Source organism: Fusarium musae, chromosome 7, assembly GCF_019915245.1.
Source record: "Fusarium musae strain F31 chromosome 7, whole genome shotgun sequence".
In the NCBI taxonomy this organism is placed as follows: domain Eukaryota; kingdom Fungi; phylum Ascomycota; class Sordariomycetes; order Hypocreales; family Nectriaceae; genus Fusarium; species Fusarium musae.
In genome coordinates, this window is record NC_058393.1 from 1,120,496 (window position 1) to 1,136,034 (window position 15,539).

General features: G+C 49.0%; 7 protein-coding genes across 7 annotated transcripts; 3 read left to right on the forward strand and 4 right to left on the reverse strand.

Annotated features, from left to right (window-relative positions):
• Positions 1 to 542: 542 nt before the first annotated feature.
• Positions 543 to 2,388, reverse strand: J7337_009543 (uncharacterized protein; the record flags this gene model as incomplete). Its single annotated transcript, XM_044827138.1, has 2 exons — positions 543 to 1,356; positions 1,403 to 2,388. The coding sequence occupies 2 exons, from the start codon at positions 2,386 to 2,388 to the stop codon at positions 543 to 545; spliced, it is 1,800 nt and encodes a 599-aa protein (XP_044677732.1).
• A 1,149-nt stretch (positions 2,389 to 3,537) lies between these two features.
• J7337_009544 (uncharacterized protein) lies at positions 3,538 to 3,915 on the forward strand (the record flags this gene model as incomplete). Its single annotated transcript, XM_044827139.1, has 2 exons — positions 3,538 to 3,644; positions 3,693 to 3,915. The coding sequence occupies 2 exons, from the start codon at positions 3,538 to 3,540 to the stop codon at positions 3,913 to 3,915; spliced, it is 330 nt and encodes a 109-aa protein (XP_044677733.1).
• A 100-nt stretch (positions 3,916 to 4,015) lies between these two features.
• J7337_009545 (uncharacterized protein) lies at positions 4,016 to 4,950 on the reverse strand (the record flags this gene model as incomplete). Its single annotated transcript, XM_044827140.1, has 4 exons — positions 4,016 to 4,194; positions 4,245 to 4,406; positions 4,452 to 4,846; positions 4,904 to 4,950. 4 exons carry the CDS (start codon positions 4,948 to 4,950, stop codon positions 4,016 to 4,018), a joined length of 783 nt encoding a protein of 260 aa, XP_044677734.1.
• Positions 4,951 to 5,327: 377 nt separating this feature from the next.
• Positions 5,328 to 6,122, forward strand: J7337_009546 (uncharacterized protein; the record flags this gene model as incomplete). Its single annotated transcript, XM_044827141.1, has 3 exons — positions 5,328 to 5,370; positions 5,442 to 5,725; positions 5,778 to 6,122. The coding sequence occupies 3 exons, from the start codon at positions 5,328 to 5,330 to the stop codon at positions 6,120 to 6,122; spliced, it is 672 nt and encodes a 223-aa protein (XP_044677735.1).
• Positions 6,123 to 6,391: 269 nt separating this feature from the next.
• On the reverse strand, positions 6,392 to 10,142 carry J7337_009547 (uncharacterized protein; the record flags this gene model as incomplete). Its single annotated transcript, XM_044827142.1, has 6 exons — positions 6,392 to 7,339; positions 7,392 to 9,074; positions 9,133 to 9,719; positions 9,770 to 9,832; positions 9,881 to 10,006; positions 10,055 to 10,142. The coding sequence occupies 6 exons, from the start codon at positions 10,140 to 10,142 to the stop codon at positions 6,392 to 6,394; spliced, it is 3,495 nt and encodes a 1,164-aa protein (XP_044677736.1).
• Positions 10,143 to 10,700: 558 nt separating this feature from the next.
• J7337_009548 (uncharacterized protein) lies at positions 10,701 to 11,708 on the forward strand (the record flags this gene model as incomplete). Its single annotated transcript, XM_044827143.1, has 1 exon — positions 10,701 to 11,708. One exon carries the CDS (start codon positions 10,701 to 10,703, stop codon positions 11,706 to 11,708), a length of 1,008 nt encoding a protein of 335 aa, XP_044677737.1.
• Positions 11,709 to 12,243: 535 nt separating this feature from the next.
• Positions 12,244 to 14,415, reverse strand: J7337_009549 (uncharacterized protein; the record flags this gene model as incomplete). The annotated part of the gene is made up of 1 exon (XM_044827144.1): positions 12,244 to 14,415. The coding sequence occupies one exon, from the start codon at positions 14,413 to 14,415 to the stop codon at positions 12,244 to 12,246; it is 2,172 nt and encodes a 723-aa protein (XP_044677738.1).
• Between the last annotated feature and the right edge of the window lie 1,124 nt (positions 14,416 to 15,539).

Genomic DNA, 15,539 nt, shown 5'->3' on the forward strand with positions numbered 1-15,539 from the left:
ATCTTCTAGGTTGTTACTTTACTACAAACCAGTTGATACACTAGACGTGTAACCACGAAAACCACAACTTTGCGGCGTCTATGGGTAGATCAATTATTCATGCTGAGAAAGACTGGCTGGGCAATACGCAAAACAGAAGCATGAAATATATTTTTTCCGATCCCAACAAGTCTAAAATTTAGACGCCATTAATGCCCTTGACTGATTAAATAACGCCTCATTTTCCAGCCCAATCCAAAAGCAATGCACCCCATGAATGTCGCAACAAATGTGGTAAATAATCTTCAGTGAAGCTCGCCACTGATATAGCCATGGTCTTGAACAATGTTTAGACAACCTGACATCGTTTGAGTGCGTGAAAAAGGTGCAGACAATCCATAGTAAGCTCGACGTTAAGAATCGGCTGTTATACTTATACACAGTATATAGTGAAATGGGATTCCAGGCCAGGACAACTATCCTTTTAAGGGGTACCAAGCCACAATCTGACGGCTCAGATATCGGTCAAAACAATATCAGGCCAGCACCGTGACATAAGTTGATCAAGGAAGATTGTCACTCTTGGACGACTTCCCACCAGTGCTTCCATAAGGCCTCAAGTTCCATCCTTGATATGGTTTGACTCCCTGAGTGCTGCTACCGTTGGCACTAGGGATGATGGACGGAGGTTGGTTATGACGAGGTAAATTAGGCTCTCGCTTGATAGGTGGAGGGGGAAGTGACGCCGATGCAGCAGGAAGAAGGCTTGAAGGAGGCGGATGGGCCGGTAGGTCAGCCTTGACTGGCTGTGTCTCCTGTTTGACCTCAGGCTCCTTAGGCTGCATGAGCCCCTTTTTGCGAAGATACTGGATTGACTGAAGGACAGTAAGATCTTCTTGCTCCTTGTCGTTGAGAATCAAACGTTGCTGAATAGTGAGCCGTCCATTGTTGGCCTCACGATCCTTCATGGCTGCTTCGCGGACTTCAGGGTCATGGACGAAGCGGCACTTGCCCTTCTTGCCACATGTTCCACCAGTGGAATAATATTTGCAGTGCTTGGATACGTCGGCTTTCTTGGCCGGCGGAGGAGGCGGAGGAGCAACATGGGCACGAGTAGACATAACTTCTGGCTCGTCATCTGATGACTCCTCTGATGGGTCTCGCATCTCGTCACCTTCGTCACCCTGTTCTCGCTTTCGCTTGATCGACGACTCAACTTTGCGCAACTGTCGTCTGAGTTTGTCGGCTTGTTTTTCTAGCGAGGAGGCCTTGTCTTCGCCATTCTGTGCCAACTCGGCATTCTTCTTGGCTTCTACGCGAGCCTTGGTGGGGAAATGCTTCTTTCTCTCCGCTAGGAAAGAGGCAACATCTTTCACACTATAACTGTTAGCAATATTATAGCGGAAGGGCCACTAGTACTTACTTGAGTGTTTCTTGTCCGATCAAGTCCGTCAAAACCTTCTCCTCACCTTCGTCATCTTCAGACTCCGAATCCACACCAGGGGTGAGGCCAAGAGTGTTGGTCTTGCGCTTCTTCTTCTTTCCCAAAGTTGGGGTTTCGGATTTATGATGAGCAGATTCGTTGTTTCCATGTTTCTGGTGACGTGACTTGTCATTTCCATGGTGACCTCCACGACCTCGTGTGTTCCCGTCACGGAATCCTCCTCTACCGCGGCGGCTGTTGTGGCCGTAGTAGCCGTCCTGATGATGACCAGGGGGCAGAGGGGGGCCAGGGTATGCCGGGTACTGAGGAGGGGGATAGTGAACTGCTCGTGGGTCATGAGGATAGGGCTGACCATAGCCATTAGCTGGTGGCATGGCTTCATGCTCATACCCAGGTCGCACGGGACCATTTAACGGGGGCTTTGGGCCATTGCGGTCATTGTAACCGCCGCGCCCTCTCCCGTTGCTATAAGGGCCCCCAGGGGGCTGTCCAGCACCACTCCACTGAGCCTGGTTTGGGGGAGGTGGCCCTTGGTAAGGGTAGGCCTGTGGAGCGCCGTAAGGTGGTTGTTGGGGGTATTGGGAGGGAGGGTATGGCTGGGCAGGATAGTTGGGATGGTAATTGCCTGGAGGCATAGAACCTTGCGGATGCCCATGGGGAGGATGCCCGTGCTCTGGTCCCCATTGAGGCTGCGGAGGGTAGCTTCCTGCAGGGGGATGCGCGGCACCGTAGGGGGGCGGGTTGTGATGGGGAGGATATGGCTGGCCATTGTATTCATAATGGTCTTGAGGGGAGCCGTGGTAGTCTCCACGACCGCCATTGTAATGGCCACCGCGTCCTCGTCCGTGATGCCCTCCTCGACCCTGGCCATGTTGAGGGTATGATGGAGTTTGTGGCCCATAACTTGAAGTTCCACCAGAAGAAGGCGGCGGTGGCGGAGGTGGACCGTAACCGTAACCTGACATAGTGAAGATAAGTGTTGGTGGCAGTAGACGGAGGGGGTTCGATGCTGAGATGTCAGGATTTGAAGATCGCGAAGGGCAAAGTCGGATTTTCAGCTGGGGATCGAAGCTTGAAAGCGTGCGTTTGTAATTGGATCGAATGTTTGTTCGCAAAGTTACTCGATGAAGTGTCGGGATTCAGTGAGACGAAAGTCGGGAGTGGTAAAAAATCTAGGAAGTTGCTATGACCGAGTAGAAGTTTACGTAGGATAAGATAAAATGAGAAATGATTCGAGTAAAAGAGAGTAGGAATCAGAGTTAAAATATCTTGTTGGAACTCTCAGGCCGGTAATTGGGGCAATGGCACCTGGATTGCAGTTGCCCGTTTGTGATGCCCTTTCCAAAAAAAAGATGGCACGACAATGATTGAAAGACGGAAGGAGCTTCCTCTGGAGCGCCAGACGGTGACGAACTTCCCTGTACACCGCAGTCGCGGTTGGTGTATCAGTCTTCTTCTGGAAGGCGGTGAGCTGCTCGAAGCTCCAGTTCAACCAAAAGAGGCTTAGCGGTACTGACATTCTTTTCTGCCGCTTTCAAGGTTCTTTGGACGCTGAGAAACACCCTGAGGCTGGTACGCAAGAACTTCATAGAGCTGAATCTCTTTTCATAAGCCTTGAGCGATCTTTTATATCTCCTTTTTATCCTTGACTTACCAAAAGACTCACATAGCTCATTTAACCCTCGCTCCGTGTTCCAATGTTCATCCTGGTTTGTTTCGCCCTGCTATGGATGCAAGAATGAAGAACTCATAAGTTGTTTAGACGAAGATCGCCGACTTGGTGCAAATTGCGCCGGAGGATTTCTCCAAGCGCAGCATAGACGCAATCGAAGACAATATCAATGCCAAATACTCTAATAAAGTGAGATTTATTTTACGCATCGCATATTGATTCCGTGACTAACAGGGCGTTGCAGGTTATTCAAAAGATTGGACTTTGTATCTGCTTGTACGATTTGCAGTGGGCTTCGGAAGGTCTTATTGGCCATGGCACAGGCTTGGTGAACGTGAACAGTGAGTTGAAGTAAATGCATTTTGAACTTGTGGTGAAACTAACGGAGCATCGCGCAGCTGAGTTTCGAATGGTCGTATTCCGTCCCTTCAAAGGTGAAGTCATGATTGGCAGAATAAGAAGCTCTACACCCGCAGGCATCAATCTGAGAACAGACTTTTTCGACGATATCTTTGTGCCATTTGAGGAGTTACCAGAGGGTGCTGAATAGTGAGAAGCCCGTGATGATTTGCATATGCATGTGCTAACACCGTGTAGCAACCACAGCGAACAACTCTGGATCTGGAATCTCGACGAGGATCGACTCTTCTATGATAACCATGAGATGGTTCGCTTTCAAGTGATCGATGAGGAGTGGCATGACCAAGCCCCTGCTGGACCAACACAAGCCGAAGACTCACCTTTGAAAACTCCGTACCGCATCAAGGCCAGTATGGCAGCTGAAGGATTAGGCGTATGCCTCTGGTGGGATGGAGCATAGTGTTGGATAATGGACTGAGGAATTATGGAAGAACATGGGCCCAGGAAAAATATGTCACCGCGTTTTATTTGGCGTATGTACATTTGCTCGTTCTATGAATCTACGATTTGATACCCGCCAACAGACGTTCCTCAACGTTGTCGAGCACAGAGTAGTGCTCCACAACGTTCAAGTTCTCAATCTCGGCCACGAACTGCTTGTGGGGGTCTTGTCCAGGACCACCCATCATGGGGTTGGGCATCTGCTGCGCTTGCATTTGCTGGGCAACCTGGCTGGCGGCTACATTGTGTCAGTAGACGGTCAAAAATTTGCCAGATCAGGATGCTTACCATTGTCACTGCCAAGAAGGAACACATAAACAAACTGAAGGCCGAAGATGCAAAGGAAGTACCAGCTGATACTGGACATCCATCGAGGATCCATTTCCCTGGTCTGAACACCAGCCTGGAGCATGCTCTTGAACTTGATCGTAATGGGAAAGGGTAATTTCACTGCGATGGTTAGCATTGTCCAGATTCAATGATGAATGAACGTACTGATGACGTATCCACTGAAGAAGGCGTTGATCCAGCTCATGATGAGCGTATTGGGGATAATCATAGCCATATTGTTCTTCATCATACCCATCATGCCGTCCATAGCGCTGGGATCGGACAGAGGGTTAGCAGGAGGTTGGCCCTTGCGATCGGGCTCCTTAAGGTATGTTCCAGCCTCGTAATTGGTTGTCAGAACGTCACGTCGAGATTCGAAAGCCTTCTGTGAGAGGACATGGTGGTTGGTTCGAAGAGCTACACCCCGAGCAAGGTAGCGTTGCTCACGCATGGCCTTTTCGTCCTGCTTCTTAGGTGCGGTCGCCATAAGGACAGATGCGTAATGACGGAGAACACCAGTCAAGACCATGACAATGGTGATCGGGATAAGGATCCAGTAGCTACAAGTTCCAGTTAGTGGCTTCGTCCATTAGCGGACCATTCGGGAGGCGACGAACAATAACTGAGGATCCCTATGAAGGGTCTGAACCGGAGCTTGCGCCATGATGCCGATAGTTGCAAACGTGGAATAGCAGCGTTGGGAAAGGCGAAGCTGATGTCGCGTTGCAATGGAGTTGTTGGAGATGTGAGGTTCAACGTCGTCAAATAGCCACGAATCAAGGCAACCGACGCCACATGTAAGCGGAGCTGCTTGATTGGTGGCGATACACTATCGACCCTGGAGCAGCCACACTTTACAGAGTCTTTAGCTTTCGATGAAGGGACAGCTATCCACATGCTTCGCTTCGGCCCCACGACAGCCCAGACTTCCCATGACAGCGAGTCTCAATACTTGTACATATAGAAAACGACCACTTTCTTTAGCAACATACCACAGCATTCAATCTCCTCAACACAAGCCATTGCGCGCCTATATATATCATGGCCAACGCCGCTGAAAAAATCTCGGTCTATAATCTTGCTGGTAAGCTCTCCAGCTCCTTATAAGCTCTTATACGAGACCATCTTCTGACACGGTGGCTCTTCGCGACACAGACCTCAAGAACACATCCGACGATGCTATCCCCAACTACCTAAACTCTCTCAAGTTCCGCCAGTCTCATACCCTCACCGATGTTCGCCTTGCGCTCGGATACACTGCTTTCAGTGTTGCAGCTGCTTGTTTCCTCTGGGACTACAAGCTAGGTTTTGAGAGCACGAAATACTACACAGCTGCTGCCGTTACGCTCTACACCTTGATCAATGGCGCCTTGACACTATGGATTATGTTCCGTGAAAAGGGTGTTGTGTACGAGGGAACTTCACCATCTGGAGAAAAGGTCGGACGAATTTAATCGCATCTTCTTTACAATCTACTAACATCTTTGTTAGATCTCCATCAGCAGTTCTACAAAGAAGAACGTCCCCATCTACAACCTCACCATTACCGTCACTGATGATAACTCGAAATCCACCGTTCACAAAATCTCCAAGCCTTTCAGCGGCTGGTTCGACCAAACTGGCCAATTTGTTGCTGTTCCCTTCCAGGAGCTCCTCGCCAACTCAGTACCTTTGATCGGCAAGCGAGACCCCAAGCGTGTTACCGTCTCTAAGGAGTTGTTGGATGCCAGCCCCGATGTTCTCGATGCTATTCTGGCTGCGAACGCCACTGGTGCCGAGGCCGCATCCACACCAGAGGTAACTGAGAAGAAGGGTGGCAAGCGACGCAAGGCGTAAAAAGGAGCATTGGAGAATATGAAGTGGTTATATATAGTATGGCGTTTGTAGGGAATCATATTGATGCCATGCACTGACAGGGTATTGTCAGAACTCCGGCAGAGCATCTGATTATGTCTCTTGTGCTTAAATATTGTCCAATTCTGAATGATCTCTGTTATATGAACCTTTTCCGACTACCTATCTAGCGCCAACCACTAAAAGGAGATCAAGTCCGATAATGCCATGATGCTATGGCATTGCCTCTATGTAAAACACAGCTCGTCATCTTACTTGAGATCTGCCCAAGCGGCCCTAGCCAGTCGTGCTGTCTTTCTCACCTCTCGTACACGATGTCCACAAACCAATGTCAACTGTCGTTGTACTTGAGGCGCATGTGGTATCAAGTGCTGGGAGTCGTATGTCTGTGGTAGGCTCCCTACGATCTCCAGCGCAAGCTTGCCACAAGCACCCTCCGTCTCTATATCAGCAGACACGGGAGAAGATTTATGTGAGAAGACACTGCTGCAGATCTTGATGATGCTTCGAATATGCCCCTTACCCTTCTCAGGGGCCTCTGCGAGTGTATTCTTAATCACGTCCAGGGCCGCCTTGGTTTCGGGGCCGATGCCACTGTTTTGCGCAACGGCGATCGAGATTCGGAGGATGCTGTCTGCATCGGCTTCATAAATTGGGAAATTCATGTGCTTGACCATGAGTAACACGGCTGTGCTGTAGTTCGCCTTGCCCTGTTGGTTCTGGACCTCTGCTTCCGTTCCAGTAGCGGCTTGTAGCATTGGGCTGACAAGCTGGAAGTAGACCTTCTGGGTCCAGAGAGGCTTGACGATGGCATAACACTCTTTGGTAAGCGGTTGCTGAGGGGCCACAATCATTTCAAGTCGTCGAGCAAGTTCAGTGCCAAGCTTGGGATCCTTGGGCGATTCCTTGACCACATCTAATAGTGTCTTTGCCTCCTTGCCGCTATAACGTCTGACCATGCCCGCAACAAGAGCATAAATAGAGGTGATTTGCTCCAAGCGAAAGGCGTCATTTTCTGATGTAGATGCGGGTAACAAACTAGAGGATCGTTGCTCTAGAGCTGTTATGAGACTCGGAATAGTCTCAATTTTGAACTTGTTTGCTAGAATAGTCAAGATGGAAAGAGCCACTGGTCTGCTGAAGTTTGTGTCTGCTGCGAAACCGCTGAGAATCAACTCTTGGGCAACTCCAATGTCAAACTACAATTGAGTTAGCAATAAAGAATACGAGTTGTGATGGAAGGGTCCTTACCAGGCGAGATACTGCTGATGTCTGCAAAGCTTGCAGTATACCAAAAGCTAGAACATTGGGCGCTTCGGAAGTTAACCAACTCCAAGATGAGCCATTCTCTAGGCTCAACTGAGCTTCCGGCGCCGTCTTCGGAACCGTAATCGACTCATCACGGAAGAGGTTAATGGCAAAACTCTCAGCCTTGAGTGATGTTTGTTGAGTTTCACTGAACTCGTGGATGATAAAGCCTGCAAGAGTGGAAATAAGATGAAGGTACTGGTGTCCAGAGACTTCGTCGACATTGGCAAAATCATCACTCAAACTTAGAGCTTGTTTGCCTGTCTGAGGACGTGTTTCAATTACCTTGGTCGCTCTGCGATAGAGTTGCCTAGCAATGAAAAGGGTAACGACTAAGAACTCGCTCCTTATCTCGGTCACAGAGGCTGACTGAGAAACTCGGCTATGATATTCAGGAGAAGACCCAGCTGCTGTCTCCCCACCAAGCAGACTCAGGGCAGGGTACGCAGAGCTGATCTTTTGTAAGGGCTCGTCTTCGATGGATAATTCTTTGTCAGGATTCTTTGCCAAGCAGGCGTCGTTGAAGTATCGAATAGTGGATTGGATTGTAGCAACCAGGGCACACCAAATTTCAGGATCCGACTTGGATTCCAGCGAGTCAAAGAGTTCTGATAGCAATGCGCGAATAGAGTAAATGAAGTGATCGAAACCGTCTCGTGGTGTGAAGGGTAGTTCTGAGGAGCCCAGGTATGCAACCAAACCTCCAAGAGTCTTGATCGTCTCAACCGTATCAGGAACATTACCATTTTGTCGACTGGAGCGAATGATGCTCAAACTCTCATCCACGAGGCCTTTGAAACCGCGAGGGAAGTATCGAATAGCCCGTTGGAGAGCCTGGGCAGCATCGTTAATGAGTTCATCGCCCCCAGAAGATCGAGGGTACCCGGGACCCGACTTCTTGAGAATGGCAAACAGAGATGAGCAGATTTCTGAGCAAGTTGACTCGGGAAGTAATCGCTGAGAAATGTCGCTTGCATCATTGTTTGAGAGATCCAATGACTTGGAAGGCCGTTGGCAAACCAAAACTCCAGCTCCCGGGACAGCCTGCGTAGCGACCTTGATGTCATCATAAGAGGCATCCGGTTTAGAGCCAAGGTTCACGGGGTTCTTGAAGACATCTTCATAAAGGGACTTGAAGAAACCGTCTATGGCAGCAAAATCCTCACGGTCCTCAGCGGCCATATTTGTGTCAACTAATAGGAAACGAGTTTCCAAGATGACGTGCAAGACTTTTAGAAGATCCTGGGTGTGGACAGGTGCCTTTGGATGTCGCAAGTTCTCTTTGATATGTGTAATGACGGGAGCAGCCATTAGGACAAAAGCACTAGGCTTGGAGCTCAGGACACTGACCATGAGTCGGCCAGCGGGTGAAGCATACATAGTTGTCGCAAGATCTGGTACGCAGTCTCGGGTAACTGATAATGTGTAGTCGCGAAGGCTATCCCCAGTGAGTCGTCTAGTGAGAGACTTGAGAACTTCCAATGTGCCCCAGATGGTATCTTCAATTTCTCCGTTTCGAACCTCATACTTCAAGCTGCCCCATATTTGGTTGGCATAGGGCGCAATTGCTTTCTGAGGATGGCTGTACTCATCAAGACAGGCTTGCATGGTCTTGAGGATATCGAGCTAGTTTCGGTCAGCTTAACTTCTCCCTTTCAAGAATCAAAGAATGGGTTCCACCAACCTTGACATTGACCGTCACAGCATCACCCTGGTCCAGTTTGCCCAAGAGGAATGGGAAGACCTTATCAGCTAATAAGTGGTTTGCCGAAAAGCACTTTCGTAGTGCTAGCTTCAGCTCTTCAGGGGTGATTGCAACTTGAGATGCTCGAGGGAGTGAAATGGGAAAGTATGGCTTGAAAACGCCATACACCTCTTCCAGCACGTCTTGAGAGACTGTGTACTCAGACATGAACAATCTCAAGACGTCAAACCACACCATCAAACACTCGGGGTCTCGTTCACTTCTGCACAGTTGAATTAAGTCGAGCATAAAGCCAGCTGACGAGCCGTGTGTGTTCTGCAAATCACTGGCGACACCAGGAGTTATCATGAGTAGCCGTATGAGCTCATAGATTTCGAGTCTGGTCTTGGATACTTGGCGTGGGAAGTCATCCTTGAGAGAGCACACTTTCTGGATGATGTCATGCCCCATGTGCCGTTGGAAGGACTTCATGGCGACTATCCTAGATAGCGCACTCGCGGAGGGCATGATTCCAGCTTTATGATCGACCTCGAACATGGCTCCGAAGAAGCTGACCAATAGTTTCACTGGCCAATTGTTAGACAAAATCGTAGTCATGTCTTGTACAAAAGCTTACCTTGGCTGGGTTTCAGAATATCATTGCTTAGAAAGTCCAACGTCCGTGATAGAAACTCGAGCGCTATGATAGTTAGACACGACCGATGCCACGATATGAACCGAGACTTACCCTTTGCCCTCGCCGTCCAATCTGGTGTCTCATTCTCGGCCTCATTACCACTACCTGGCATCCAAGGCTGCACAGCTTCGACCCATCGTGCTACAGGATTTGTATTGGCCGCTGAAGTTTGAATCTCTGGTCAAAGTCAGAACATCTTCATTTAGCGGGGATGGACTGAAGTACCGTTGGCAGCCTTCTTGGCTATCGCTGTCTGTTGCCCCTCATTGTCGGCTAGAACAAATTCAAGAGCCCATTGCCTAAAGTCTGCCATGATGAGACAGTTTGAGACCGCACAAGCCGTTCGACTGTCTTCTTGGGTGCACAAATCCAACCGTTCGCCCTATCCCAAACAACTTATAAAGAAACCTGCAACTTTGCCCGTCGAGTTTGCGATAGTGAAGTGGCAGAAAGTTGAAGCCCACCAAAAGCGGTGAAATTGTATGGCGGGGTAGTTGAGCACTGTATTTGGTTTTCTGCAGCGTGATGTCAAAAGTGAAAAGATAATATGAGAGACGTTGTGAAATAAGATCCAGATTCTCTAGTATATTGTATTTCGAGGTTTTTGATATAAGTCTTATCAGATTGGTCCAATTGCTGAAGCCCTCTTTGTCATCATGTCAAACTCCGAAGCCGGCCATCGACCTCTACGGAGATGTCCCGTCATTCCGCAGCCACGGCCCCACTGCAGTATTTCTTGGGTTGAGTGACAACAGCAATTTTGGTGGTCGGCCCCTGTATTTCTTTCTCCGTCATCGACCTCCAAAAACACATCCACACAACTGAGCCCGACACTTTCAGAGGTGGCTTGTCGACTCAATTGCCCTCCAGCATGGCCTCACTACGAATTCCTGCCCTTCGCCGGCTTGTAGCCGCTCCCATACGCACCACCCGAGCTATCAACCAGCGACGATGGGCTCAAGTTCACGATATTCGCTTCCTCGCAACAACCCAACCTTCGCAAGCCGTCGTCGAGAAATACAAAGAGAAACTGAACCAGAAGGCTCAGAAAGAGGGCCTCCAGAGCATTGACCAGCTCAAGGCAGCTTACGCTGACAAAATCGATGCTGAGCGTCGAAAGAGTGGTATTGAGATTCCAGTTGGAACAATTCCTCAAGCACCCGAAACACCAGTTGTTCAACCCAACGCCGACGACCCCCCTGGACAAGACGAGCCCACCAAAGACCCTCGCGATCCTCCTACCACTCCTCCCCAATATCCTCCAGCCGGCTCAGATAAGCCTGCTATCAAGACTCTAAATGACATCATTGACCTCCCCAAGGCACGGGAGCTTCCAGAAAAGGAGCTTACAGCTATCTGGCGTCTACGACATGCCTCATCTGAGCAGAACCTCTGTGCTGTAATCCCGATGTCTACATACAAGGCTATGGAGGACGCTGCACGAGCAGCCCCTCAATTCGTCCTTCCGGTGCCTCATCCCGCCCAAGGCGCAGAGATTCACTTCCTGCAGTGGACCTTTGATGCCGCGTCCAAAACTAGCACTGTTCTGTTCACCCAGCTTGCTGAATACAAGAACCGAGGCGAGTTTGCACAGCCTCACACTACCATCACACACCACCTCGACCTTGCCGATGAGCGAGGTCTGGTTTTGATGCAGGGCCAGGTCCTGCCTGACCGAGGTGTTACACCAGAGAACGCCAAGTGGCTTCTCATGTCTCTACAGCGATTCTATGGTGGTTGGGATGGTGAGGAAGTCGAGCTGACTGGTGAGCGTAAGGATAGGGCTGAGGAGCGAAAGAAGCTGCTGAACTGGTTCGCAGCTGGCGACTCGAGATTCAGCGTTGATAAGCTGCTGGAGGAGGCTGAGCGCATGGGTTAAGTATAGAGGCATTCTGTTTCAACCATGAGCTCCGCACCATGGTTTTGTGTTATTAAAGGCAAAGAGCGTGACATCCACCTAAGAAAGGTGATGAATTGTAGAATATATGACTAGTGTACAAGATTATTTAAACATCCACCACGTCCTACGATGCTCTCTCGTTTGCCGTGATCTCAACTCTTGGTTAATGCAGACTTGCAGCAAAGCAGTGCAGTTAGTGCAGGTAGTACGAAGTTCAAGATATCATGTTAACTTAATGATTAAAATAATATGTCTAAATTCGTTCCTTCGGTATTCAACATAACATGACCAACCTCAACGCCATCCAAACAACACCATTGTCCCATAGTGAAATTCAACTCGAGGTATCTGACAATGTTGATGTTCACAAAGCCAAGTAGAGGTATCCGTAACATGATATCAATCCATATATGCTCCAATCCGTATGTCCTTTTTGCGCTCCATGTATATTCAAATCCGTCTTTCATCTCCGTGTATTGGTTCGTGTATATCGTTATGCCTCTTCGAACACTTTCTAAGTCTCGCCACTACTACTCGATTGGCACTCCTCCACCATATCTTCTTTGACAGACAGCTTCGCCTTTTCTGGTAGCACCGCCTCACAGCCTTCAGGGACGCGGCAAATATTGCGTGCATTGCATGTTTTCCATAGAACCTCACGTACTTCTTTGAAGACCTGATCGACCGCATCCATCGCCCAGATGACATCTAGATGTTCGTATTCAGGGATCACCTTGCTGTGGACCAGGTTGACATGAGGCTCACGGCCCTTTTCGAACCGCCGGAGCAGTTTCCTTCCGTCAACAAGATCGTCGTTACCACAAACCCACATAGCCATAGGTGGCGCTTGTTTGTTATACCACGCGGTAGAGCCTTTGGGGTGTTTCCGATGAGCTTCGAGCGCTGACGAGGTCCTTGGTGTCACAGGTCGTCCATCTCCCTTGGAATCCATGTGCTCCTCAGCTCTAACAATCTCTTTCGTAGACAAGATACATTTGTGCTTGGCAAAGCACTCTCGGCCAAGCCACCATCGCATAGACTCGGCGCTGACGTAAACAGGCGCAAACTGGAACATGCGATTGCGAAGGCCACGATCCCAACGGGCGTCAGTCCAGTCAAACAGAAACGAGAAGACTTTGTAACCAAGCCAGCCATATAGACGGGGATCCAACAGTTTGTGCATCTGCATCATGAAAGGGATAAATGCATGGATGCCAAACATGAGACGAAATAGACCTGGCGAAATGATTCGCATGAACTTGAAGTACATCTTACCGATTAACGGCCCAGCATATGCGGCTGGGGCGAGGGCACAGAATACGGTCAGCTTCTCGCCCAGCTCAGGTCGCTGTTCTTTGGCCAAGGCGACAAAGGTTTGAGTTGTACCTTGGGAGTGGCAGATAAGTCCAATCTTTTCGAAACCCGTCTCTGTGATGACTCGCGACGTCAACGCGGGAAGATCGAAAACACCCATCTGCCTAATATTCCAGCACCACATCCTCGGGTCGTTGTACTCAAGCAGTGCATGCTTGGGCTCGAATCCACAACGGTTGTTGCCAAGCCACACGTCATAGCCGGACTTGCACAGCCAGAAAGCGAGAGAGTCGTCATCATTACAGCAATAAGCACCCGAGCTTTGTAGTAGGCCATGCATGAGCAGCACGGGGAACTTTGGCTTCTGCGATGGGTCTTTGAGCTTCTTCCTCTGGGGTTGGAAAACCTCTGGCCCCTGATCAGACCTCAGGCTTTCTTCGAGTTCGGTATACTCCTTGGGGTCGTAAACATGCCATAAGTCGATTATAAAACCATCTTCGGTCTGAACCTCAAATGTCTCAACGTCTAGACCAACTCTGCGCGCATAATATGCGACGTCACAGATGATTGGGTCTGGTCCGCCTTCTGTTGGTGGGAATCCCTCAGCATTTTCCATCCTGTCTAGCGTTCGTCCGTTTGAAGACTTTTGCTTCCAAGCCTTTTCTTGCTCGCGTCTTGCTTGAGCTCTGCGCTTTTCCTCTTCATAGAACGGCCTGTCAGAATCAGGATCGCAAAAAGTCAGCCTGTACCAGATGTTCTTCCAGATCACGGGTATCGTCGTAAACAATGAGCCCAAGACGATGACTCCGAGAAATGCCAGGCTGAGAAAGAATGCGCTGATTCGAAAGAACATGCATTGAAGATTGCGTAGCATATTTGGTGGCCCGTATAGCGGCAGTGGAGGGAAGAGAGGATTGGTATGAGAAGGGGGTGTCTGTTTTCGCAATGTGCTGTTGCTATTAGACTTTTGTAGAGATGCGCCATTCTGTTCTGAGGGCAACTGAACGACCTTTTTTTGCTCAGGGTTTGCGTTCTCGACATTGGATATCTTCTCTTTGGTTTCGTCTCCTGCTTTGATTTCGACACTCTCAGGCTCGCCTTGAAGCTCTTCCCTCAGGACATTGAGCTTATGCGCCTCCTGCAATGGCACCCCCGGGAGTCGTTTCCCATCTGAAGTGATGATAACAGGGTCATGAGGCGTGACAAATTGTGCTTCGATGGCTACTCCGGGGTCGTGGCCCGTTGGGTGTTGATGTGAGAGCTTCTCAGCTTGTTGTGTGAATTGGACGGCTGTCTCGGCTAGTTTCTTGCCAACAACTTTGGGACGATGCTCCTGTGTCGTAGTTGACGAGCCATGCTGCTGTTGTGTCATGGTTTCTAGGCAATTCTCAATTATGAGGGCCGACTCGGCCAATAAAGAGTGTGTAGATACCAGATGATAATATGGCTATGGCTGTGCGAGACAAGTACCTAGTCGAGCGATTGAACGACTGCTGGCCTTGAGATGCGCCGTGGAAGAGAGATCTACTGCTCAAGGAACAATTCGCATGTCGGACGGGGATTGTAAAGGATTACGGAGATACAACTCCAGGACGGAGATGGCCAATGCAAGAACAAGTCAAGGATCGATAAAAAGAGGGTGGGATCATAAGGAGAGTAGATCAGATGGTGTACGTCCAATATTCCACTTAACGGACAGACCGATTGTTGACTTGAGTCTCGGTTGTTATGCGGTGTATAAGAGACTGGCGTGATGATAAGAAAGAAATCGTCAAGTGTGTCTAGGCCGAATCTTTTCTTTTGTAACGGTTAGAAAGAAGGGGAAAATCTGTTTCAAATTCATCAAATAGACCGGCAACGTTTAATCATGGGAAGTGACAGAGCAATCAACTGTGAATGGCCGCTAATAAGATAATGGATGGATAGTTGCGTCATGGGAAGTCGTTATAAGCAGAAATTTGGCCAGACAGCCGGATTTGTGGCGGGAACTGCGACTTTAATGAGCGATGATCCTTGCTGAAAAGCATGTGAAGGCTGTCAAAAGGGGTCTAAGAGATCATCTAATTTGCGTTCTTAGCTGTGGTTCACTGTATGTTTTGGATGATCATGCTGCAATAGACACTGCCAACGGCCAAGAATTTATGATGCGTACGACATTCTGCATCTAAGTACTGTTTACTCACAATTAAGGAAATGATAAGAGCGTATTCGTGTCGTAAACAACAACTAGACATTCAATCCATGATGTATGATTTCGTTTTCGTTCATATGATGCTGATAACGAAAATACTTGGATAAGTTAGACCTGAACAAGTAGGACCATGTATCCAATGCCGCTTGTGTCATTCTTCATGCAAGATAAGCTATTTTCAGCTCCTGTTGATCTTGCGCTGTGCTTTGTTACTCCAACTAAAGCGTTGCAGGGTCTCGCCACGAATCGACCAACCCTAGACTTGGCTTTTTACCCCAGGTTGGAGACGCTGGAGACGCTGGGCT